Genomic DNA, 26,572 nt, shown 5'->3' on the forward strand with positions numbered 1-26,572 from the left:
ACTTATTTATTTACATTATTTTGAATTAATCCTACATTATTTTGCATCTTTGAGATTTTTGAAGATGCAATTGTTTATTCTTAGAATGACATTGTAGGGTAGTTGAAAGATGCTGGATCTGGCCAATTTGAACATAAAACAGGTAAAATATTTGGGCTGGATATGGCCAGTTTAAATGCTAAAGGGCTAGAGTAAATCCACACAATCTCAAGAAGACCCATCCTCCACAGCAGAAGTGTTAAGGCAGCATCCTCCGGTGAAGAGGATTGGCCTGCAAGAGTCCTCTGCTGGTGCCATGTCAAAAGCACTCATGCTGATGCCATACAAGGATGTTTGTGTTGGTGCCACATTGAAAGCACCCACCACACACTGTAAAATGCTTGGCGTTAGGAAGGTCATCCAGCCATAGAAACTAAGCCAAATCAGACTGGAACCTAGTGCAATTCTCTGACTTGTAAGCGCTGATCAAACCATCCAACCCATACCAGCATGGAAAATGAATGTTAAAGGATGATGGTGATGATGAATCTGACCCCACTCTTTAGATTTAGAAGTCTGACCACTGTTACTCAACAGTATAAGACAGCTGCAGTGAGCAGCAAGCTGTAAGTTTTACATTAGTGTGACCTTCTCCTGGATGACTTGCCTTACAGAGCTCTACCTATCCTGGAGTTGCTAGAAGAGTGTTAACTCAATTGAAACAAGTATATTTATTGATCTTATATTATAATCTGTTTGATATTAGTAATATTTATTGAAGACTGAAAGTAAGGGCAGTGAGCTGGCAGAATCATTAGCATGCTGGGCAAAATGCTTGATGGTATTTCATCCATCTTCATCTTTTGAGTTCAAATTCCACTGAGGTCAATTTTGCTTTTCATCCTTTTAGGATCAATAAAATAAGTACCAGTTTGAACACTGGGGTCAATGCAATCAACTTACCCTTTCCCTTAAAATTGCTAGCCTTGTGCCAAAATTTGAAATCAGTATTTATTGAAGACTTATTTTTGGCTGGTTGGATGCAAAAGAATATATTAACTTGGTTTTAGGATGCCAAGGTGTAAGGAACTTTTAGAAAGACTTGGGTTTCAAGAATTATTTTGTCTATTATTAGTGTAGATGTGTAGTTAAGAAGCTTGCCTCCCAACCATGTGGTCTTGATTTCACTCCTACTCTGCAGCACCTTCGGCAAATGTCTTCTACTATAGCCTCAGGTTGACCAAAGCTTTTTGAGTGAACTTGGTAGACAGAAACTGAATGAAGCCCTTCATATATATGTGTGTGTGTTGTGTGTACTCTTGTCTTGACTTCATGTGATGGTTGTGAGGACTGGACATGAAATTCTTTGGGTATTATACCTTTTGTTACATAATTTCATCTTTGAATATCAATTCACTGATTGTACAGTTTCTGTTGTTGCGTTCAGAAGTTCACCCCTTTTATACATAAGAATTTGCCTGATTGTAACACAGTTAAAAAAGCCATATTTTTTGAAGCATTATAAGCTGACAGTTTTGTTTTCACCCTTTTGACTTTTGTTAATCTGAGCACAAAATAAGGTGTGAAATAATCATTTATCTTTTTCCCATCTTTAAAAAAAAGTTTGGCTTGATGTAAATACTTTTTCTTCATTGTTTAACTATTTTGGCATATCTTTGTAGAACTTTATGCTTCATTGTATTTCTTTTACGATAATGTTTTATTGACTGTTATAGTTTCATCACAGGAGGTCTTGTTTAGTAATTCCAAACAAGGGGACCTCCTGTGATGCAGTTATTGTTCTAAATCTTGCCTATTAGTAGTAAAGTCTACGTGAGGATTATTAGGTTTTGCACTGAGGCTTCAAGTATTTCTTTGGCTTAAAAACTTCTGCTCAACTTCACCGTTATTTCTTGTTCTTTTTAGTTTTTGTTAAAATTATTGAAATGCCTAATTTGTGTGTGTGCGTGCATGCGTGCTTTACTGACTAGAGTTTCCTAGGTGATTCAGCAAATAAAGTTTGCTCTTAAACACTGTGTAACTTAATAAAAAAAGTTTTTCGGTGGTGCCAGTGTGTCCAATGAATTTGTTGTCTAATTGTTAACTGTTGAAAAAGTTGTGTAAAAGTTAAAACAGGAAAGAATGGGAGTAACTTTTATATCCAAATGTGTGAGGATGTGCAGCCTTATGATGAGAGCATTGGGCTTGCAATTGTATGGTTGTAGGTTCATTTCTCAGACTAGGTGCCATGTTGTGTCCTTGAGCAAGGCACTTCTTTTCATGTTTCTCCAGAACTTAGCTGAAAATGAGTACCTGTGACATCTTAGGGTTTAACTTTGTTACAGACTGGTGTCTTGTTCAAAGGTGAATCTTGTACTCTCAATTTATGCTTTGAAAATCTGGGTGAAGTCTAGCCTCATGAACCTGCATGTCCAAATGGTAGTTTTATTTGTGTTGTACAGCACAGGCATAAGTGTGGCAGGGCAGTGAAGAAATTTCCTTCCTAACCAGTTAGTTTTGAGTTCTGTCCCAAAGTGTGGCACCTTGGATAGCCTTGGAAACAATCAAAATTCCATGGGTAGGTGGAAATGGAAAGAAGTCCATTATGCATGTACATGTGTGTGTGTGTGTCATGTGTCCCTTTGTCTTCACATTGAGTGATTGATGTAAATGAAAGCCATTTATTTGCAATAATTTGCAGGAAAATGTCTGGCTATGAGGAAATATCACCTTGCTTGGGAGCAGGTGAGGGTTTGTGACAGGAAGAGCATCTGGCAAAAAAGATCTGTTTCAATGATTTACAGAAGCATGGTAAAGTGGGCATTAAAATGATTATATATATATATATATATATATATATATATATATATATATATATATATATTTAGGTGCAGGAGTGGCTGTGTGGTAAGTAGCTTGCTTACCAACCACATGGTTCTGGGTTCAATCCTACTGCGTGGCACCTTGGGCAAGTGTCTTCTACTATAGTCTCGGGCCGACCAAAGCCTTGTGAGTGGATTTGGTAGACGGAAACTGAAAGAAGCCCGTTGTATATATGTGTATATCTGGTGTGTGTATCTGTGCAATTTTAATGGTGTAGCAACATAGAATAACATTCCAATCAGTTGTAGGAGTTCTTCCGAAGATAATACAAAATGATCTCTGAGGCTTGAACTGCTAAACAATGAAAATCTCAGATCAGAGGAATGTTAGGAATGTCGGAACATACATATAGTATCAAAAGAAATTGCCTTATGATTGAACTAAGATTTCCATTGAAGTCAAAATAAATCACAGAAAGTTAAAATAAATCATAGTTGGAGAGTACTTTGTTTTATTTGTTAGTCAGAAAAGATGTAATGCTTGATTTTTGCACCAATATTGATGCACTAGTGTTCACTAAACTCAAAGTGTTGAGGTTCTATTGGTCATCTTAATGTAGATTTCTTTTTGATATAGTCGTCTAAGGTGCAAGTATGACTCTGTTGTTAAAAAATTGCTTCCCAACCACTTGCCCAAGGTGCCACTGTGTGGCACTTTGGGCAAGTGTCTTCTATATCTGTGCATTGACCAAACTTCTGTGAGTGGATTTGGTTGATTGAAACTGAAAGAAGCTTGTTGTGTGTCTCTGTGTATGTGTGTACAAATATATATTATAGGTGCAGATGTGGGTGTGAGTTAAGAAGTTTGCTTCTCAACACATTGTTCCAGGTTCAGTCCCACTGTATGGCACCTCACTCAAGTGTCTTCTATCAGGTCATCCCATAAGTTCTGTCCAAATTTTGAATAAAGAAAACAAGTGATCAAATGTTATATTTGGGGGTTATGAATTTCATTTAAGATTTTAAAAATTATTTCCTGACAAATAAATTAATGTAATTTACCATTGAAAACACTAACTATAACAGAATATTGTTTTATAAAATGACATAGCCCTGAAGGTAGAGAGTCTTACAACATCTTCATACACCGAAAGCAGTTAGAACCTCTCACTGGCTTGGTTTTAATGACAGTGGTCATGTCATATAACACTATTAATTGGCCAAATATTATTTTCAGTGATATGCTGCCAGAGTGTCAACAGAACAGAACATTACATTTCTACCATGTTTTTTTTTTTGTCTTTTTTTCTTTCTTTTAGAAGTCTAATATGTCATCTGGTTGGTTGTTGTTGATGTTTAACCTTTGGACAGCCCTGATTGAACAGACTAATGATCAAAAGTGTTTTAACCATGATCATCCTGTATAGTATTTTTTATATATGCTCAGGCATGGCTGTGTGGTTGAGAAGCTTGCTTCCCAACCATTCAGTTCCACTGTGAGGTGCCTTGATTTAGTGACTGTGGGTCTGTAGACTCTATGAAAGCTTGGGTAACAGATTATAAGTAGCAACTAATACTCCTGGAATTTCATCATGATATATCACAAAATGAAACTTTGCGATCATATGACCTTTGAGATCATATATTTGTGGCTCATGTATATAAAAGACTTAACTGTACTCTTTTCTTAGCATTGGCAGCAGAGTTGTTCCTCCTTCATTGTCTCATTCACTCAGTATGCCTTTCATGTGTAGGTTGCTACACTATTCCTTCATTTTCCTGGAATGATTACAGACCCACATATCCAGTTTTAAGTGTTGCACAATTATATGATGATTTATCTTTACCTTTTAGAATTTCTTTCCCGATGCCAGTACCCCCTCACTGGCTTCCGTGCCGGTGGCATGTAAAAAGCCCTATCTAAATGTGATCGATGCCAGGCCTACCTGGCTGGCTCCTGTGTGGATAGCACATAAAAAAGCATCCACTACACTCTCAGAGTGATTGGCGTTAGGAAGGGCATCCAGCGGTAGAAACATTGCCAGATCAGATTGGAGCCTCAGTCAAACCGTCCAACGCATGCCAGTATGGAAAACGGACGTTAAATGATGATGATGATGATGATGATATATTTTATATCTATCTATATATATATATATATATATATATTATACATATATATATTATATACATACATACATACACACATACACAAACACATGTGTGTGTACATGTTACTGTCATGATAGTTGTAAATGAATATCACCATCAAACAAATGGAGTCCTTTGATTCCTAATCATCTATGACAACATGTCTCATTGTAGGGGAATATTACCTTGCTTTCACTGATAGGAAAGGTGTCTGGCTTTAGAAAGTTTACCTCAACCAATTCCATCTGACCCATGCAAGCATGGAAAAGTAGAGATGTTAAATGATGGTGACGATATTTTGAGAGCTATATCAGTGTGGAATGGCATAATCAATGCATCAAATGAAAAATACCTTGTAAAAGAATGTAATCAAGACAGAATCAAACATCCCATCTAGATGAACTTTGCTTTCAGCTCTATGAGGCTGATAAAATGAGTACCAGAGATTATAATTGAAAAATCCTGAAGGTGGTGTTGAAGTATGATTATAGACCAATGACTGGAATCAGTGAAAAAATGAAAGAATTCAGTACAGTGCTTGTGATTTCAATCCCAGTCGAAATAGGTCACCAGAAAATAGAGGTGTCAATTGAAATAATGGATTAAAAATAAAATCAAACATAGGATAAGATGAGCTTAATAGTATCCTGAATAAATTTTATTATTCTATCTCTATAACTTTAAAAAAATAAAGAATTCTTGCTTCTCTGTATCAATAAGTAATGAAGGGTATGTTGATATATTGATACATTTTGATGTACTTATCTTCTTTTTTCTTTTAATTTAAAGGATTTTTGTTCTGGAAGATTTTTTACTTGTTGAGGATTTCATCTCTGTGATGTATCCACAAATGGATAATGAACAGAAGTAAGTGAATATTCTGAAATTTAATACACTATTATGGTGTGTGTGTGTGTGTGTGTGCATGTGCATGTGCATGCCTGGTTGGCATGTATTTTTGTGTGTAAGCATACATGCATGTCCACATGTTTGTATGTTTAACTTCAGGATCTTTAAAATGTTGGCCAAAATACTTTGTGTTGCAGGCATAGCTGTGTGGTTAAGAAGTTTGCTTTCCAACCACATGGTTCCAGGTTCAGGGCAAATGTCTTCTACTATACCCCTGGGTCAGCCAAAGTCTTGTGAGTGGATTTGGTTGATGGAAACTGAAAGAGGCCTGTTGTGTGTGTGTGTGCACTAAACATTGCAACAGTTGTATTCTTCTCTCTTTATCAAATTAGTCTGTAAGGTACTCTTGTTCATCCCGTTTTCTCTTCCATTATCCATTTCCTCTCTGTCTCATTCCATTCGATAGTGCTCAAAATCATAACAGTGGGAATTCTCACACATTAATATATGTTTTGTAGTTCATAAACATCCCTTAAACTGAGCTGCTACAGCTTCTTTTCCTTTTCACTAACAGTTAATTTGTTATTTTTAGTTGTCTGTAATATTTTCTTGTCACTTTTGAACATACCCCATATAAGTAAGATAGGCTGAAGTAGGATAGACTTTTAAATTTCTGCTCTTTGTTTACGTTTAATATACTTTCAGCCCAGGTTGGAACCCGGCCATAATATTAAATAATAATATAATTTTGTTTCTTTTTAAAATGTGCTTTTTTATAGATATCTAGCCCTTTAGCACTCAAATTACCTTGTTGATTATAATGCTTATTTATTCACATTGTTTTGAATTAATCATGCATTATCTTGTAACTTTGTGATTTCAATGATGTGATGGTATATTTTTAGAATGACATTGTAAGGTAGGTGTGAGAGACTAGATCTGACAAGTTTGAATATGAAGCAGGTAGATTGTTTGGGTTGGATATAGCTATTTTAAATGCTAAAAGGTATATTTTATTCTCTCTAACCTGTTTTTTATCTTTAGGCTTTTGGTTTTGGATGTAATGGCAAACCAACTACAAAGACCATGTGAAGAAAACAAAGATTTTCAGGATTATTCTCCTCAGATCTGTGAATCTAATCTTTTGTATTTGGCTAAAGATTTTAAAGAAATGTCCAATATTCTGCTGTCTTTAGGGGATTCTGATACTGTTGATGGTAAAGAAATGGTAAATATGAATTCCTATATGCTTATTGCTCCCTGTAAAGCTAAGTCTAAATAGGCATGCATTTCTTACCTCAGTCAGTTAAAATTACTTATATTGTATATACAGATGTCCATTAGGAAACTGATCTATAATTTTATAGTTATGACTATTGTCTATATTTTACAAGTATAATACAACACGTTCTTATTTTATATCAATAAGTTTTTCTTAAAATGAGAGTTGAAATTAGAATTTAGTTGTAGACTTCTTCCAGAGGACAGATGTTATATCATATTAGAAATACAGTTTTAGGCTTATTTGGTGTGTAATTGAAAGTTGTTAAATGTGATACCGAAAAGTAAAAATTGCAAACAAATATGACTATAGAAAGATAAAAAAGAATATTTATGAATTTGCAAACTAATAAGTGAGAAATTTGAAGAAATAAAATGTCTGATGTTACAAAATAGAAATAATTCTATAGTTATAGAGTAAGGCTAATATTGAAAACATTCAGATACTTTTTGTTTATTTTATTTTATTTCTTTTTACATGTTGGATTGGGAGGAAGAGACTGTGTTCATGATTTTTGTAGGCCTTTCAGAATCAGTGTAATTGATGCCTTTACTGTTTCTCTTGAACATTTGCAAGTCAGCATATAAAATTCTAGAAGGTCAATGTTCTGCGAAGGATGGACTAAATATGATATGAAGGTCCTGGGATATTGGTTATAACAAAGATGATGAAAGGAGGAGAGATGAGGGGGCAGGAATTCCTGAGGGGAAGTGTATGAGGCCACTATAGAATGGTAGAAATGGCAGAGAGAAAATATAGTGCACTTTTAAGCCAGAGAGTGGAGCATGACTGAGTGATTTTATGCCAGTCACTCAGGTGTGTCATTTTTGGATGTGGTGCAGCAGCAACACCACTGTTTCAAACGTGAGAGTAATACTTCATTGTGGGCTTTGCATGAGTTTTATAGTATCAATAATTATTGGATGCTGAAGTAATATACCTGAAGGGAAGGGCCAATCATTAGGATGCTTGAACTGTAGTTAAATACTGCTCGTGACTAAGAGTGTGTTTTGTTGCTTTTGAATGAGACATGGTTGGCATATTCTTATTGGGGGTTATTATTGAAAAAATTAGATTATTGTAAATAGAGAAATCTCTAGAAACATTTCAAGAAAGTAGTATGAAGAAAGAAGTTTAACCTCACCAGTTTTACTTTAACAATAGAGAAATATAATTTTGTTTACTCTAGTTTAAAGCAGAATTATTTGTTCTATCATTTAGAAAAATTATGAGATTTAGATAATTATATATTCTATTCAAAACAGCAGTTGTTGTTATGAATGTCAGATTTTGTGTTATCATAGAGTTTAACTTAAAAAGATGTTGATTTTCAAAATATCATTTTACTCTGTAAAAGAAACCTAATATTTTAGATGCAAATTTAGCTGTTATGATGATGTGTTGGATAAAGGTTGTTAAAATCCCTTGTGCTAAGGAGTTTAACTGGAAATGTTTTATTTAAGTATATAGAATTGCTGAAATATGTTCAGGTAAATAAGAGTAGAATGAGATAAGATTTTAACACCTATTCCAATATGGAGCATCTGATTTTAATATGTTGATTGGCTGTAAATTATTTAAGGATATTACAGCCTTGAAATATGAGTGGAATGCTAAATCTAAGAGTATATTTTTACTTTAACACTTAATATTCATGAGAAATTTTATTTAGTAATGTAATAATAATAAATTTATTGTTTAACTTGGGAGCATTTACTATTGTAATTTATGCTAAAGTTGATTAATATATGGACAGGAGAAAAGGGAATATTAATATAAAGGTACTATAAATCTTGTGGACCACACATGAAGTTTGTTTACATTTTTTCATATTAGGAAAACAGGAAAAAATAATATCCAATTTTTATCATATATTAAGTTTTTATTTAATAACCTTTATTGAAAATCTTTCTCAAGGAGGGTACCAGCATACAGACCCTCTTGTAAAAATAATTTAAAATATGGTATATGTTTCTCTCTAATAATTTGCTGACAGAAAGCATTTAACAGTGTTTCTATATTTAAATATGGGTTTAATTTATGCAGATGAAGAGGAGGCTTAAATAGAAGTTTATATAATCTGGTGGTAAAGAACTATACTAAATAGTTTATTGCTGTATTTTATTACAGAATATATCTATAAATTTTAGCCAACACAGCATATAATAGACATATGTAAATGTCTTGTCTTTATATATATAAAGATGAGAATGTGTGTGTGTGTGTGTGTCTGTCTGTCTGTCTGTCAATCCCTAAAACTCAAGAACTACACAACTGATTTCATTCAAATTTTACACATACCTTACTTAGGGTCCATGCAGTGTCATGGGCCAAAAAAATTTTCAACTTCTTGCCTAATGCGAGCCCAGAGCAATCTCTTAACTTTTACACTATTTCAGTATTACGTGTCAAAAGTGAAATGATAACATCTCTTTATTGTAATGTGAGATACTTTCAGTTTAATACCTTCACTATTAATACCAAAACTATTAAAGTGAAACTTATTTTACATATATCTCACATATATATACATACATACATTATGTATATATGTGTATATATGTATATATGTGTATATATGTATATATGTGTATATATGTATATATGTGTATATATGTATATATGTGTATATATGTATATATGTGTATATATGTATATATGTGTATATATGTGTATATGTGTATATATGTGTATATGTGTATATATACATATAAATATATGTATGCATGTATATATGTGTATATATATGTGTACATATGTATGTATATAGATGTATTTGTAAAATGTCATGATTAGAATTTTTGTTAGGGTGTGTAAAGAAGGAAAGAACCCTCATTAAAATTCTTAATCTCCAATTTTGATGAAATTCGAATCATAGGTATTCCAGTACATTAGAGAAAATATAAAAGAAAAGTCTAATTCTTCAATTCCATGTGACACAAGCAACGCCAGGTATCTCTGCTAGTATACAACAAATATCATTGTGGATAGAAAAGGGAGAAATCATCCATCTTAATCTTCTGTTGGACTTTCATCAGCAACTGAGTATTCCCTTTAACTGTCCATTGTAACGTTACTTATAAGTCATTTTTAACTAAAGGCTTAAGTAAATCTGATGGATTGATTCACATGTATAATGTATTCTTGGCAACTAGTTCATATTCTTGGCAACCAGTACTTTATATTTTAGATATTTTGTACTCGGTTTAGTGCCTTATTAGTCTAAGATTCCATCCCGTTGGTATTTCATTCATCAAAATTCAGTACCAATTCTAAGGTCAGAAATGACTTAGCACAAAACAGTATCTCTTAGAAAAGCTTATATTTTTTTATATTCAAGTTAATATATATAATTTCTTTTCTTAGAATGTCATTGCTGACTGTTAAGATTTCCTAAGATATAAAGTATAAGTTTATAACTTTATCAATACAACATCTCCAATAGTATTATAATATAATACTTAAGTGAGATAACTTTAAAATGAGGATAGCAATGAATACAGTGTTTTAGAATACATTATATACCAATTAAACTTGTCTTTTGTTTCTTTTAATGCTTTTATCTTTAATTATTATTTCTACATATTGCCTTACATGTTTTTATATATTCAAAAGACAAATTGAGCATTTTCCCATCTTATTTTAGCTTGCTTGCTTGCTTATGTTCTCGTTTAAACCCAATTACATTTTTTGATAAAGTTCCCTAAACTTTTTTGTTTATTGACTCCAAATATTTCCTATCATTTAAAATAAAATAAAGATGGTTTCAGAAGAATTTTCGATACAGCTATAAACAATATAACAACCCATCTCCCCTCTTTCCCTAAAAGTCTAAAGTATACTGAAAAAGAAAAAAAACCAAAACAAGCAATACAAACAGCTCAAAGCATGGTTACTATTCTTCATAACAGTGCAGCTTTCTTATAGCAATGCAGCTGTTTTTCTTTTTTCACTGTTTGGCAGCAAATTGCAATCTGGCAACACTTAGCTACTTGGCAGCTTGAAGATATTCTTCAGCTTTCTGGCTTTGTGAAGGATCATTTTATAGAAATTGTAGATTTACTCTCCGGTTCCTTTCTGTTTTTCCCTTTAGGAAGAGGTGTCATTTGTTTTCTGCCACGAAGTCTATGCCTGTCACAATTGTTCCTTTCAGCAACCTTTTGTACTCCTAAAAGAACTGGAAGTTCTTTGCTGGGCTACATGTCAACATATTGGTTACCGTGCTTTAACGCAGGATGATACTGGACTACTTTCATGTGCCATTAGTAAGTCATTTATTTTGTTTCTTTATATATGTTGTTTTGGACATTTGTGGAGCCTATTTGGTTTTTAAATACAGATGTTTAAATGGTGGACAATTAAACTTTGTTACATAGATTTATTTTTAACTAACAGTTTAGTTGATTAATTCAATCCTGAAATATTTCTGGTGTGCATTTTAATCACACTCGAGGGAAGAAAAACAGGATATGAAATCTGATCAGTATGGTAAGAAACTGTCTTCTAAGATGTTTTACTGCTTTGTCTATCATTGCAGCTCTAAACTTTGGAGTTTAACCCTTTAGCATTCAAATTACTCTGTCAAATGTAATATTTAGTCACATTGTTTTGAATTAATCCTGCATTATCTCGTCATTTTGAGATTTCAATGATGCAATTGTTTATTTTTAGAATTACATTGTTGGGTGGATATGAGAAGCCAGATCTGGCAAATTTAAATATAAAATTGGGAGAATATTTGGGTTGAATATAGCTGGTTTAAATGCTGAAGGTTTGATACAAACTTAGCACCATAACAAAGCTTATTTTTAGATTGATAACCATTTACAAAATTCAAAGTAGAAGTCAAGGAATAAGGGACAACCAGTTGGGTTACTTACTGTGTGTTTCTAGAGTAAATGTTGAAGATCTTGAATTCTTTGACCATATTTTGTGGCAAGTTGGTAAGTTTTCATGGTGGGTACTGTTTTCTTAAAAACTGTATTGATTGGAAAATGTTGGGTAAATAAGAAGAGATCACGAACGTGTGTGGTTGATTTGACTTTTAGCAGGTGTGGCTAAGAAGTTTGCTTCCCAACTACATGGTTTCAGGTTCAGTCCCATTGCATGGCATCATGGGCAAGTGTCTTCTACTATAGCCCTGGACTGACCAAAGCCTTGTAAATAAATTTAGTTGTTTGAAATTGAAAGAAGCCTGCTATTGTGTGTGTGTGCATGTATGTCTTAGTGTCTCCTTGTATGGACATTGTATTGTAAATGAGTGTCACCATCATATAAGTGGTGTCCTTCATTTCCAATCTTCCATGAAAACATTCAGCCATAAGCAAATATTACCCTACTTAGAAACAGGTGAAGGTTGATGACAAGAAGTGCATCTGGTCATAGAAAATTTACACCTCAACAGACTCTGTCCAACCCATGTGAGCATGGAAAGTGAATGCTAAAACGATGATGATGATAATGTTGCTACTGTAGAGCACAAATAAATAATTAAATACCAGATGGAAGTTTTAAACACTGTAGATTTTACTGTTATCATATATAAATGAATAAATAAAATCATATAATGTCCGTTTTCCATGCTGGCATGGGTTAGACAAAATATTATTTCATTGTTGCCAATGATATTTTGTCCAACCTGTGCTAATATGAAAAACAGACATTAAATAACATACGTGTGTGTGTGTATTTAGGGAAAATAAAGATATATTAAAATTCCTGTGTGTGTGTGTGTGTGTGTTTGGAGCCCTACGGTAGATGTTCCAAATGCACAGAGATGCTCGACCATAACAGATCCTCAAGGAACACTTTATTGTCTGTAACATGATACAATAAAGTATTCCCCAATGGTCCATTGTGGTTGAGCATTAATATGCATTTGTAACATCTACCATAGATCTGCAAACAATTGTAATAGTGAAACACATACACACAGGAATTTTAATATAAACTTGTCAGGTCTTGTCATATGTAGAGGCAGGTGCCATTGCAATGCTTTGCTAAATTCACCATTTGTTGGTATATTCCTGGGTCTTCCTGGGTGATCTGTTGAGCAGAGTCCCAGTCAGTCCCCATCTCCATGAGATACCTCCTCATCTGTTGTGACCATATGGCATGTGCTTGACCATCACAAGCCTTCAACCCAGCTGGATCCTCAGTGAAGAGAACATGATAAGCAGGGTCTAACTAGAAAAATCAAGCAACATGACCAAACAGTCTGAGCTGGCACTCCTGATTCATACAAGTAACAGGATGCATCCCAGTTTCAGCAAGGATAAATCAAGGACTAAATATTTACAAATTGAAAATTGTAAGAAGTACCAACTATCATCATTTAGTTCAAAACCAAAATACTAACAAAAACTGATTACCTTTGAATTTGTCAAGCTTCATAGTAGTTCACTGCTCACTCACTTTGTTTTAATTTGTGCACTTGTCCTTCTCTACATATGGTTGTTTGTTTATCCCAATTTATTGTAATTTTCATTTAATATCATGTTTAAGGAAACTTTTTAGTAGAAAACAAAATTTAAAAAATCAGACATTTTACAATTTTGCTGCATTAATGAGAATTTGTTAGTTAAGAAGTTTTCTTTGTAACCACATGGTTTTGAGTCCAGTCCCATTGTGTGGCACCTTGAGCTGAGCAAATTCTTGTGTACTGGGTGCCTTGTACGTGTCACTGGCACTGGTGCCATTCACACATCACCAGCCCTGGGCCATGACCACGATTTCATCTCAAGCGCAACAATTTGCCAGAAGTCCTGCTGACTTGTCATTGCCTCTGTGAGACTCCACATCCAAAAATTGCATTTCACCACCTCATAAAAATTATATTTGAAGTTGTAATCATAAAATGAAAGAAGTTGAATGATTAGTGTCTTTATTCACCATTTTCATCCTTTATTTGGCAATATGCCATGCTTCAGAAGATCCTGTGAAGCCAAGTGAAATTGTAGCTGTAGCCGATGCCAGTGTCGCGTAACTGGTACCCTTTGAACATTTAGCCTCATGGAAGCAATGATAAGTGACCAAGACCTTTTGGTAATATGCTGTGCTTGAGAAGACCCGTCAAGCTAAGTGAAATCATAGTTGTGGCCGATGCTGGTGTCACATAACTGGCACTCATGCCAGTGGCATGTAAAAAGCAGCCATTACACTCTTGGAGTGGTTGGCATTAGGAAGAGCATCCAGCTGTAGAAATCATGCCAATCAGATTGGAATCTGGTGTAGCCCTACAGCTTACCAGTTTCAGTCAAACCGTCTAACCCATGTCAGCATTGAAAGCAGATGCTAAATGATGATGATGATGATGATAATTTCATCATCATCATGATCCCTTAACTGATACAGCCAGTCATTGGAGTGCCACTCTAGATGCTTTCATAGTCAACTGTCATCACCAGTCTCTGTTCTGTCACGTGTATCAGGTTCACTGTGTTATGACCTGTCCAGTACTTGATGTCATACCAGGATTTTCTCTGCTTTCAACCTCTCAACTGTGCCTTGAAGAATGACTTTGGACATTGTAAAAGGAGGTGTTTGGGGAGAGATAATACCTTAGTTTTCCAGCAGCAACATTGTTATGGATGGATGGATACACTAGTTCCCACCTGTCTCTCACTTTTGGCTCTGAGACCATTCTCAGCTACACCCCAGTAACTGCTTCTGCTTGCAGGCTAAATTTAATGAGGGTCTGAATGCTTTGAGAGGAGATGGGCACCAACAAGCCTACTGAAATGCCATAATAGACCTTATTTCATTTTACTGATGGAAAAAGATAAAAGGCTATAAAAGGAAAAAAAAAAAAAGAAAAAAAACACAAAAAAAAAAGAAAATAAAACAAATTGTACATTCATTCTGAGAGGCTTTCACTTTGCTTTATAGTATTTTAAATTATTTTCTTTCTCATCAATCAGTGTTATAATGAAATAATGTTAAACAAGATGTTAAGTGAAGACTGTCTGTAGTGTTTTCTTACATAATAGATTGAAGCTTTTCTTTGGAAATAACAGAATTTATAGAGTAGTGGATTAAAAACCCTTGCAGTATAATAATGGCCTGTTACATTGTGAGTTCTCATCCTGTTGAGATCAATTTGATTTTTTTTTAGATTGATTTCAATACTTGACTGATACTTATTTCCCTAACTAAATTTTGGAGGAAAAAGGGGATGGGGAAAGAGGCCCCCTCCTCAATTTGAGGTCATGTACCTCTGTTTGTTCATTTGTTTTGTGTCTGTATTTTCTTTATGCTGTTATAAGTTAGATGATATATATATATATTTGAAGCAATATTGCTGTCACCAAACCCTTATCTGTTTAAGTAAGGAATTTTCCCTTCTTTAACTTCAAAAGCACAGTGCTATAGGATGTAATGTGCACACTGTAATGTAAGCACTATCTCATGGAAAGAAGCAGGAATGACAGCTTTGTGTGCATGCACACACACATACACACGTGCGTGCACGATTGAGAGAGAGACTTTCAGAGAGTTTCTGTCTACCTGTTCCACTCAAAAGCCATTGATTAATCCAAAGTGACTTGCAGTTAGATTGAACCTGAGACCACTTGGTTGGAAATTAGACTTCTTAATCACCCAGCTATGCTGTGTCTATATATTAGAGGTGTTTACTTTGTTTTATTATGCTACTCTTGAAAATAGTGTTTATTGTTTTTAAATGACTAAATCCAATTTGTTGGAACAGCACTTTTGAGCATTTTACAGAATCTCCAAGTTTGAAAGGAGAAGAGGGAAGTATGACTCATGGATTGCTGTAGTCAGAATTAATATGTCATGCATGGAATCATCTTTTGGTCTTTTGTACCTGGAAAGTCTTGGTTTAGTCTTGTTGGCAGTGTCTTCTGTGACTGTTGAAATCCACTTGCGAGTGGCAGTCCTGGTTACAGTGACTATATTTGAAGACAGTTTTTGCCAGTTTTGTCCTCTTACTGTTTTTTTCATCAATAAACCTTAGCCTCTCCTTTTGTCATTTTAAACTCTTGTCTAGTTTCTGTCTCTAGTGGGCGCAATCACCAGCAATATCCTAATCTTCTAATGTTCATGGAAGGAGACTTCAAGTCTCTCTTGCAGATATCTTTGAGATGTAAATGGGGTTGCTGGAAGCCAATTCCCCAAACCCGTAGAATCAGCACATTGAGACATTATTTCCACACCAGAAACTGGCTTGAGTGCTTATAGCAGTGAACCCTATAAAAGGTGCCTAAGGGTCAGTTGGTGATGGTAAACCAGACAATGAGTTAAATCTGAGAAGAGTTCATCCAACAAGTTTCTGCACAGTTTCTATCTACTTAATTTCATTTTCAAGGCTGCAGTAGAAGATAGTTACTTGCACAATGTGCCAAGGAGTGGGATGGAAACCTAGAACCACACATTTTTGAAGCAAACCTCTTAACTACATGGTTGTACCAGTGACCATTCAGCTGTAACCATACTGGAGTCAGAGTTGGGGTAGGCATTGCCATGAGAAAACCACAACTGTTACTCACTTTCTTTGGAAGAAAATATATTTGTTCCTGTATAAATACTGTATGAATATTTGTGAACATTCAGTTGAGTCTAATGGTTTGTAGATTCTCTTCAGTTACTAGATAGCCTAATCCTAAGGTACCAATTGGTCCTTAAGTATGCTACTTGCATTTCTTTTCTCTTTCTTTTTTTTTTCTATTGTGTATGTGTGTGTGTGTTGGTAGTAAATTCTTCAATGTACTGCTTGAATGAAGGTAATAGCAATGGTTATTGCAGAAGTAATTGCTTTCCCTCTCAAATTATAGAGTAACTAGCACACATATATTTTTACAACTTACATGGGCGTACATATTTTTAGGTGACAAAATATGCATATTTACATGAGGTGTGTGTGTGTGTCTCTATGCACATGCACACAAACATAATTTTACACACACACACTCATATGCATGCTACATGCAAAGGGTCCATATGTAGACAGAGACACGTGGAGAGAGAATGTTAATGGGAGGGTAAATTATAACCAAAAGTTTAAAAAGAAAAAAAAATGAAATATATCTTTAAAATATGAAGTAAAAAAAGAAAGGGAGGAAAAATATACATAACTCCACTTGGTCTGCAGGTGAGTGAAAGTTCTTAATCATTTGTTAAACCTGTTCTATAGGACGTTAGAGCAAGTTGTGAATTTACAACATTGGTGCAGTGGTTGTGTATGTGTCTGTTGGCTTTGAGTACCACCCCTTATAATCATCATCAGTTGAAACAGAGCTAGTTGGCTGAAAAACAAACAAAGAATATATATAAAAAAAAAGATAACTGATCTGATGGGTGGCTGGATGTTTGAGTAGTTGCCATTGGAGCTTGGTTCTGTATCTCACACTTCTTATACTCTCTCTCTCTCTTTCTGTCTGTCTGCCCCCCCCCCCCCCAGTCTATTGTCCACTGGAGCAACTTTCTTTGTATGTTTGACAGACACATAACTATAAGGGTATTGCTTTCAGTTGTAGAATTCCCTAAGAGAGGGCAGTGTTAGGTTTGTGGAGGTTGTGAATGGTTATTGGGCAATTGCTTGTTGGTTTTTGCGTTCAGATAAGATGGGAGGGTGGCTGGAGGGAACCAAGTCCTTCCCTACTCCCTGACACTTTATATATTTACTATTATTGTTGTGTGTTGTTTAGTTTGTGGAAGGGTATATAATTCACTAAACAGGAGTATGTGTAGGAGCAGGGGTAGGGTGGAGTGGGAGAGTAAATGGATGAGAAGAGAGGAGGCTGTGGGAGGAGGTGGGGGCTGAGAAAGTACTGAGGAAGGTTGAGTAGGAGGATGTTTGGGAAGAAGAGAGTGAAAGGCTTGAAAGATAATAGTTGAGAGAGAGAGAGAAAATAAGAAAGAGTGAGGAGATGAGGGGGAGAGAGAAAGAAGAGATGGAGATATAGCAAACGGGGAGAGACTAAAGAAGAAATGTGTATGTATGTGGAGGGTAAATAGAAAATAAGAAAGAGCTGGAGGATATGGGTGGAGATAAAGCAAGAAAGTACATGAAAAGGAGATAAGAGATGGAGAAAAGGATAGAGAATTAGTTGGTGGGCAGACCAGATATTTGTTCCCCTTGATGTGTGTGTGTGTGTGTTTGTATGTTTGGCTGAGTAGGGATTGAAGGAAGAAATGACCTGTGTGTGTATGGAGTACTGGTGGTGGGGGATAACATACTTACCAAGTCTGTTCACAAGAAAGTCATAAATCTTATAATTATAGAACACTTCAAGGGGCCATCTATTACAACATTCTCATCTACAAACTTTCAAAGTGCACATAGATAAATTAACGATAAAGGGTAAATGGAGTGAAATGTGGTGGTGGTGGTGAGAAGGTGGGGCAATCCAACAAGTGAAAGAACAACCAAAATAACCAGGTTTAAACAGAATGTGTAGTGAGTTGTGAAAATCTCAAATATTTGATAGAAAATGAGAGAAAAAAAAAAAGAAAAATGCTTTGAAAATGTTTGTAGTATATTGAATAAAGGTAGGAGTTTGGTGTGGAATATAAGGAAAGTCCATGAAGGAGACAGATTTTTTTGTCTTTTATACCTGTGAACTCTATATGATGATATCTGTCAAAACTGACTCAGATGTTTTTATTATAGCATTGAATCACTGTTCTATAACTTTGTTAAATTCAATTCTCACCCCTCAGAACAAAATCACTGTATCTCTTATTTCTATTTGAACATTTGTGCTACCAGATTGGGTTGGATAGGTCTGTAATACAGCAAATTGCTACAGGCCCTGATCCTGTGTCCTCTCCCCTAGCTTAGTGTCCTGAAAATTACCTGACTGTCTCTCTTCTCACATCTTCCTGTGCTGCAGACATTTTCCATTGTTAGGAGGGTAGTTTATCACTAAGCACTCATTCTTTAGTGCATTACATTTTAATACTACCCCCACCCTCCTGCTCTCCTGTATACATCAGCTGATGCTTTTAATGCCCAGTCACTTTCTCAAATCATGTGTTCTTTGTCTTGCAGATTAACATTACATAACTAACAGTTTTTTTATTCTCTTTCTTCTACTGATAAGGATCTCATGCATTTTATATGCATGTGCCACTCTACTATTCTATACTATACTAGGAAGGGCATCCAGCTTTAGAAACTCTGCCAAATTTAGATTGGAGCCTGGTGTTGCCATCCGGTTTCACCAGTCCTCAGTCAAATCGTCCAACCCATGCTAGCATGGAAAGCGGATGTTATACGATGACGATGATGATGATGATGACGATGAGATATATATATATATATATATATATATATATATATATATATATAAATTTTCTGAGGTTTTAGGTTCTGTAATACTAATCAACATTTAGCTCTTTGCTATGTTGATTACTGTTCACTATTAGATTTTTGGACACTTGGTCATTTTTTTAGCTTGGGAACTTCCTCTGCAGCTTTTTGATTGGTACTATAGTATGAACCAAGCCATGACAATATGAATACCTCATGCTCTGTAATCTTACATTACTGCCTTATGGTAAAAAGGAAAAGAATTAAAGATAAAACCCTGTACACTAAATTCTTTACTGAATTTGTTACCAAACTTGGTTGTTCTTAATGCAACCTCAAATGCAACTTGGTTGGTTACATAATACAGAACATAATGAGCTAGAAGAAATACTGTTAGGCATTTTGTCTGACACACTAATGATTCTGCTAGCTTGTCACTTGTAGTAGTTGTAATAATGATAATAATCTTTTCTACTGGAGGCACAAGGTCTCAAACTTGTGGGGAGAGGACTAGTCGATTAAATTGACCCCAGTACTTGACTGGTACTTTTTTCATTGATCCTGAAGGGATGAAAGGCAAAGTTGACCCCAGCTGCATTTGGACTCAGAATGTAAAGATGGATAAAATGCCGCTAAGCATTTTGGCTAGTGTGCTAACGATTCTGCCAGCTTGCCACCTTAATAATAATAATAATAATAATAATAATAATCCTTTCTACTAAAAGCACAAGGCCTGAAACTAAGTGGGAGAGGACTAGTCAATTACATTGACCCTAATGTTTCACAGGTACTTAATTTTTCAACCCTGAAAGGATGAAAGGCAAAGTCAACCTCGGCGGAATGTGAACTCAGAACACGAAGACTGATGAAATGCCACTGAAAGCATTTCACCTGGCATTCTAATAATTCTGCCCGCTTGCCACCTTAATAATAATAATAATCCTTTCTACTATAGACACAGGGCTTGAAATTTTGGAGCAGGGGACTAGTTGATTACATCAACTGCAGTGTTTCACTGGTGCTTAATTTTTCAACCCTGAAAGGATGAAAGGCAAAGTTGACCTCTGCAAAATTTGAACTCAGAACATGATGACTGACACAATGCCCCTAAAAACATTTCACCTGACATGCTAACGATTCTACCAGCTTGCCACCTTAATAATAAGAACAACAACAACGACAATGGTTTCTGATTTAGGTATAAGGCCAGTAATTTTGAAGAAGTTGATTTGATTGACCTTGACAGGTACTTATTTTGACCTCAAAAGAATGAAAAATGACAAATAATCTTGGTCAGATTTGAATTTGGAACATAAAGAGCTGTAACAATTACTGCAGGACATTTTTTTCCTGACATGCCAGCGATTCTACCAGCTCAAAATGTACACACAAACACACATATGGACTACCAATATGAATTAACACACACACCAGTACAAATCAGCACACATATATGTACATACCAGTGCAAATCTACACATACACCATTACAAATCAATACACACGTGCTTGCTTCCCAATCACATGGTTCCGGGTTCAGTCCCATTGTGTAGCATCTTGGGCAAGTGTTTTCTACTATAGTCTCGGGCCAACCAAATCTTTGTGAGTGGATTTGGTTGACAGAAACAGAAAGAAGCCCATTGTATATATATATATATATATATATATATATATATATATATATATATATATATAGTTTAGGGAAAAGAACTAAGTTTCATATATGTGTGCTGTTTTGTGTTCTTCTTTGTGTGGTTTTTGGTAGCTGAATTTTTTGAATATATATATATATATATATATATATATATATATAGGAAAATGAAGAATAAGGCAGAATGCTAAACTGGAAGCATATTTTAATAAAGATTTCTAACTGGCTTTCATTGCGAAGCAAATTTTCAAGGAGAATGAAAATGTTTTTTTACAAAGAAGTACAAAATGAAGAAAATAATATATAAAAAAATAATAATACCAATACATTATATTGTCTTTGAGCTTTTGAAGTTCAATGGTAGTTCATGTATATAATGGTTGGAAAAATAAGGATGCATAAGAATTCAGTTGTGTTAGGTTTTAAAAAAGGGTTAAAAGTTTGTGTTAAGCAGGAAGTGTGGTGTCAAAACAGGAAGTGTGTGTAAGGGGAGACAAAGAGTTCATAACTCCAACTAAAAACATTTGTCTCCCCTTACACACACTTCCTGTTTTGACACCACACTTCCTGCCTAACACAAACTTTTAACCCTTTTTTAAAACCTAACACAACTCTGAATTCTTATGCATCCTTATTTTTCCAACCATTATATACATGAACTACCATTGAACTTCAAAAGCTCAAAGACAATATAATGTATTGGTATTTTTATTTTTTTATATATTATTTTCTTCATTTTGTACTTCTTTGTAAAAAACATTTTCATTCTCCTTCTTGAAAATTTGCTTCGCAATGAAAGCCAGTTAAAAATCTTTATTAAAACATTTTCTGCCTTATTCTTCATTTTCCTATTATTTCTCCATGTGCGGTTAACACAACCCCACTATTCACTGACTTATATATATATATATATATATATATATATTTGTGTGTTTGTTCCCCTTCTATTACTTGACAACTGATGCTGATGTATTTATGTCCCTGTAACTTAGCGGTTCAGCAAAAGAGACCAAATAGACTAAGTACTAGGCTGAGAAAGAATGTCCTGGGGTCGTGTTCTTCAATTAAAATCCTTTATGGTGGTGCTCTAGTATGGCTGCTGTCAAATGACTGAAACAAGTAAAAATGAAAAAGAAGAAATCCCAATATAAATCAACACACACACATCAGTCCAAGATGTATCTCACAATTTTGTAGGTGTGTGTATATGATGGTAATGCAACTGTACTGCAACTTCAGCCAGTTTCCAGATTCTGAGATTTGGTTGTGTTGGTACATGTGGTTGTTTAGCCCAAAGGTCAACCCCGATGAAGCAGACTTTTGACTGAAAGCTCAGTTCCAATTTTTCCACATTATAGTGTGTCTCAGAGTGCATTATTCAATATATCCTCTTTTATTAAAGCCTAGTAAGGATGTGTTTTGTGGGAGATTTGGTTGTTATTTTGTTAGTTCAGTAACCTTTTGGCTTGGTATGAATTGTTGTTGAGTGCAGTGAATTCTTTGAGCCTTAGATGTAAGCTGAGGTTTTTGACTCAGTTGCTTTATCGGTTTTCTGATGGAAGGAAGTTGGTTAATGTCATGTTATAAGTGGACAATACATATTTTGTTTTGTGTTCTTCTTTGTGTGGTTTTTGGCGACTGAATTTTTTGAAAAATGTTTTGATTTCGGTATTTACTTGTTTTTGGAAAATGGGCTTCACCATCATCATCATTATCATCATAATCATTATTTGATGTTCACTTTTCCATCCTTGCATGGGTTAGATGGAGTATGTTGAAGCAGTTTTCAATGGCCAGATGCTCTTCCTGTTGCCAACATGTATTTTTTACAGAAAACTAAAAATAATGACATTGCTTTTATGACAGTGCTGCTCTCTTTACAAGCATCATATGATATCAGGGCAAGTGAACGACCCCATTCTCCATATTTATGAAATATATACATGTATATATTAGGTTTTTGTCTACTAAACTCACTCACAGGGCTTTGGTCAGTATGAGACTATAGTATGAGACATGCCCAAGGTACCATATAGTGCGACTTACCCAGGTTCACATGGTTGAGAAGCAAGCTTTTTAACCATACAGCCATGCCTATACCTATTATATGTCATTATCATCATCATCTCATCACCACCACCACCATCATCAACATTTAACATCTTTTATCTTGCTAGTATGGGTTGGACAGTTTGATAGGAACAGATGAGTCAGAAGGCTTTTCCAGGTTCTATGTCTGTTTTGGCTTGGTTTCTACAACTGGATGCCCTTCCTAATGCCAACCACTCATTTAAAATTGTTATTGTGGTGTGCATGCTGCTAATTATTTTCTATAATGTTTTATTATGTATTTTGGATGTAGATATTTGTCACCTTTTTTCTGTTTTTCTATGGTTTATTTTCATTGCTACTTCTTTATTTTTTGGGTGCTGAGATTTTTTTGTCATGCATAGTGATGTATTGTGTTTGTGGTCGAGTCTAGTTTTTATCAGGTTGGCTATTTCAGTAATGTAATTAAAAGGTAAAGACCTCCCCTGACTTCAGTCATGAATGACCATGGGATGCACCTAGAAAGTTTCCTTTCAAGGCACAAGTCTGGGTAAGGTTGTTTATGGAAGACCAGCAATTGCTCTTGCATACCAGCCTCTCCTCTCCATGCTACCAATGTTATCCAAAGGCTGATACAGCTTGGCACCAGTCGCAACTCACTTTTACAGTTGAGGGAACTGGAGCAACATGAAATAAAGTTTCTTACTCAAGAACACAATGCACAGTCTGGTCCAGGAATTAAATCCACTACCTCATGATTGTGAGCCCAATGCTCTAACCACTGAGCCATGTGCCTTCACAGTAATGTAATTGATGCTGTATCTTTTTAATATTGTCTTCTATATGTCTTATCTTCTACTTGTTTCTGTCATTGGGGTGTGGCCATACTGGGACACCACCTTGAAGGGTTTAGTTGAATAAATTGAATCCTGTACTTTTTTCTTCATTAAGTGTGGTACTTATTCTATTGGGTTATGTTGCTGAACTGCTAAGTTACAAGGATGTAAATAAACCAACACTGATTGTGGTTGAGAGAGAGAGAGACACACACACACACACACACACACACACACACACACACACACAAAAAGCTTTTGCGCAGTTTCTATAAGCAAATTCATTCATAAGGTATTGGCTGGCCGAGGGCTAGAGTAGAAGACACTTGCCCAAGGTGCTGCATTGTGAGAGTGAACCTGAAACCATATGGCTGCAAAACGAATTTATTAACCACACAGCCATGCTTGTGCCTGCACATATATATATATATTTATTTATATATGTATGTATATATATATATATATGTGTGTGTGTGTGTGTGTGTGTGTGTGTGTGTGTGTGTGTGTGTGGTGGATTTGTACCTAGTTGTTTGATACGTTGAGACTCAAGTTTGAGTAGATCTTAGTTGATCTATAGCTTCAATAATGACCTGTTGTTTGATGTATAGCTTTAGTTATAACTTCATGTTTGATGTGTAACTTCAGTTATATCCAGTTGTTTTATTGTATTTAAATCCAATAACGATTTTCCTTTAATTCTAGAATCCTTTAATAAAAGAAGAAAAAAACAACAGTCAACAAAACAGTTTTGAGACTGAGTTTAATGTAAGATTTTTGTTGCAAGTAATCAATCAATAGCCATCATATAAATCAATACTTATGGTCATTATGTTGGGTGTAGTGCTGCAAGGAAAAATGTTTTTGATTTAAAAATACAAAAATAAAAAAAAAAGAAGAAAAATGAAAGAAAAAAAAATTTCAGTTACATAAACATTTCCCATATATTTTCTGTATTGCCATGTCCAACAACTTTGGCGCAATATTTGTATTGCAGCATTTGCTATTGTTGTTATTTATTATTTAGTAATTAGTTTATTTATTGGTGCTGCAGATAGACAACATATGCAGCAGATATTTATTACAGCCAGACATATGCCCAGATGGTATTTTCTGCAGTCTGCAGAAACTGTCTTATTTTCATGATTACTGCCTAATTGGCAATTTAGGACAATGTCAGTGATGTCTAATTCAATAAAACTAGCTTAGAGTAGAAGGAAACAATTAGATGAAGGAAGGCTGACATTTTTAGGTGGTGGTGGTAGTAGTAGTAATGGTGGTGATTGTAGTGCTGTTGGCAAGGGGTTTTATAATGTCGTCATTGTTTTCTTGAACCTTCTGACAAGCTTGTAGATAGAAACTGATGTATCCTTTGCATTTTTTTCCTTTTTGTGGAGGGAAATACAGTAGCTGTGTGTCTAATAAGATTTGGATATCAATGTCTCTTATGAAAAACTACTATATGATTCTCTGGCTTCCACTGTATTACTTTGTCTCTTGCAAACTTTGGTAATTAGATTTCTCAATCGGCAATTGACACTGTCTATTGAAGAAGTGCTCCTTCAGATCTTTAATGAAATATTTATTTAACATCAATGAAGATGTTAGCTGTCTAGTCAGACCAGATCTTTTGTTTCTTATTGGTCAAATTATAGATATTTTTATTTTATTTTATTTTATGGAATTCCTTCACCAAATAACTTTCTAGGGGGGTGTAATTCCAGTTTAAATGGAATTTCTATTTTCTGTCTTCTTTCTTTGAGTCAGCCACCACACCCCATAGAATAAAAAGACAATTTGAATACAGGGCCAGTTCAAACAGAGATGACATTTAATAGTTTTCTGCTATTCTACACTGTGATAGCCTTAGCCTAACTGATATCAAAAGGTTTGCCATTAATTCTCATCAGCTCAGGCATTTTACTTCAATTTCTTGAATGAAATGAGAAATAGATTTTTTTTCTCATAGTCTAAAAAGAAGAAAAGAAACAAGAAAAATAAAATTGTAAGGAAATAAATAAACAAAAAAAAAAAGAGATGGAGCTTTCAAGAGTTTTTACTTTTGGTTTGCCAGCTTCATATGTGAATTAAATTAAAAATACCCAAAAGGAAGAAAGAAAAGAAAATACCCACCCCATTTGGAAACCTGGTCATATTTTAATTGATTTTTTTTTTTTTTGTAATTTAGTTTTACTGTGAAATAGCATAATATCCACTAATTTTTTTTTTCATCTGGTCTGTCTATCATACTTTCTTTAGTTAATTTGATATTCTGAAGAAAGAAAAAATTTATGGTTCCTATGATTGTAAGCATGAAGAAATTGAGTGTTTGTTAATACCTATTTTAAACTGATGCCAAGATGAAACGTGTCTGTTAGTATTTTCTAGATCAAGGAGTCCCCAGCCACTGGGCTGAATTGTGCATCAGTACTGAATTGTGGCTCATTTGGTACATGGCTACTTGGGAAAAATAAATTTTAAAATTTTATTTCTATTTCATTGACTATCACAGTCTGTTGGGTGTTTCTGCATTTTATATGTAATATATTTTTATTATATATGTAAAGCCAAGACCCCCTTTGGTCACGAATGACCATGGGATTGCATCTAGAAAGTTCCCCTCTGAGGCACAAGTCTGGGCAAGGCTGTTTGTGAAAAACCAGCTGTCACCCATGCATATCA

The 26,572-nt window shown here is 34.8% G+C and overlaps 1 protein-coding gene across 2 annotated transcripts in view; it reads left to right on the forward strand.

Moving 5' to 3' along the window:
- The window catches only part of LOC106870549 (ataxin-10), a 63,888-nt gene that overhangs the window by 25,605 nt on the left and 11,711 nt on the right, over window positions 1-26,572 (forward strand). The window contains exons 7-9 of one of the 2 annotated variants that reach the window (XM_014916673.3): window positions 5,742-5,819; window positions 6,846-7,029; window positions 11,177-11,348. In XM_014916673.3, coding sequence (XP_014772159.1) covers window positions 5,742-5,819; window positions 6,846-7,029; window positions 11,177-11,348 — 434 coding nt within the window. The remainder of the gene's footprint in view (window positions 1-5,741; window positions 5,820-6,845; window positions 7,030-11,176; window positions 11,349-26,572) is intronic. The other variant, XM_014916674.3, reaches the window with a different exon arrangement.

Source organism: Octopus bimaculoides, chromosome 3 (assembly GCF_046866305.1).
Source record: "Octopus bimaculoides isolate indiv1 chromosome 3, ASM4686630v1, whole genome shotgun sequence".
Taxonomy (NCBI): Eukaryota; Metazoa; Mollusca; class Cephalopoda; order Octopoda; family Octopodidae; genus Octopus; species Octopus bimaculoides.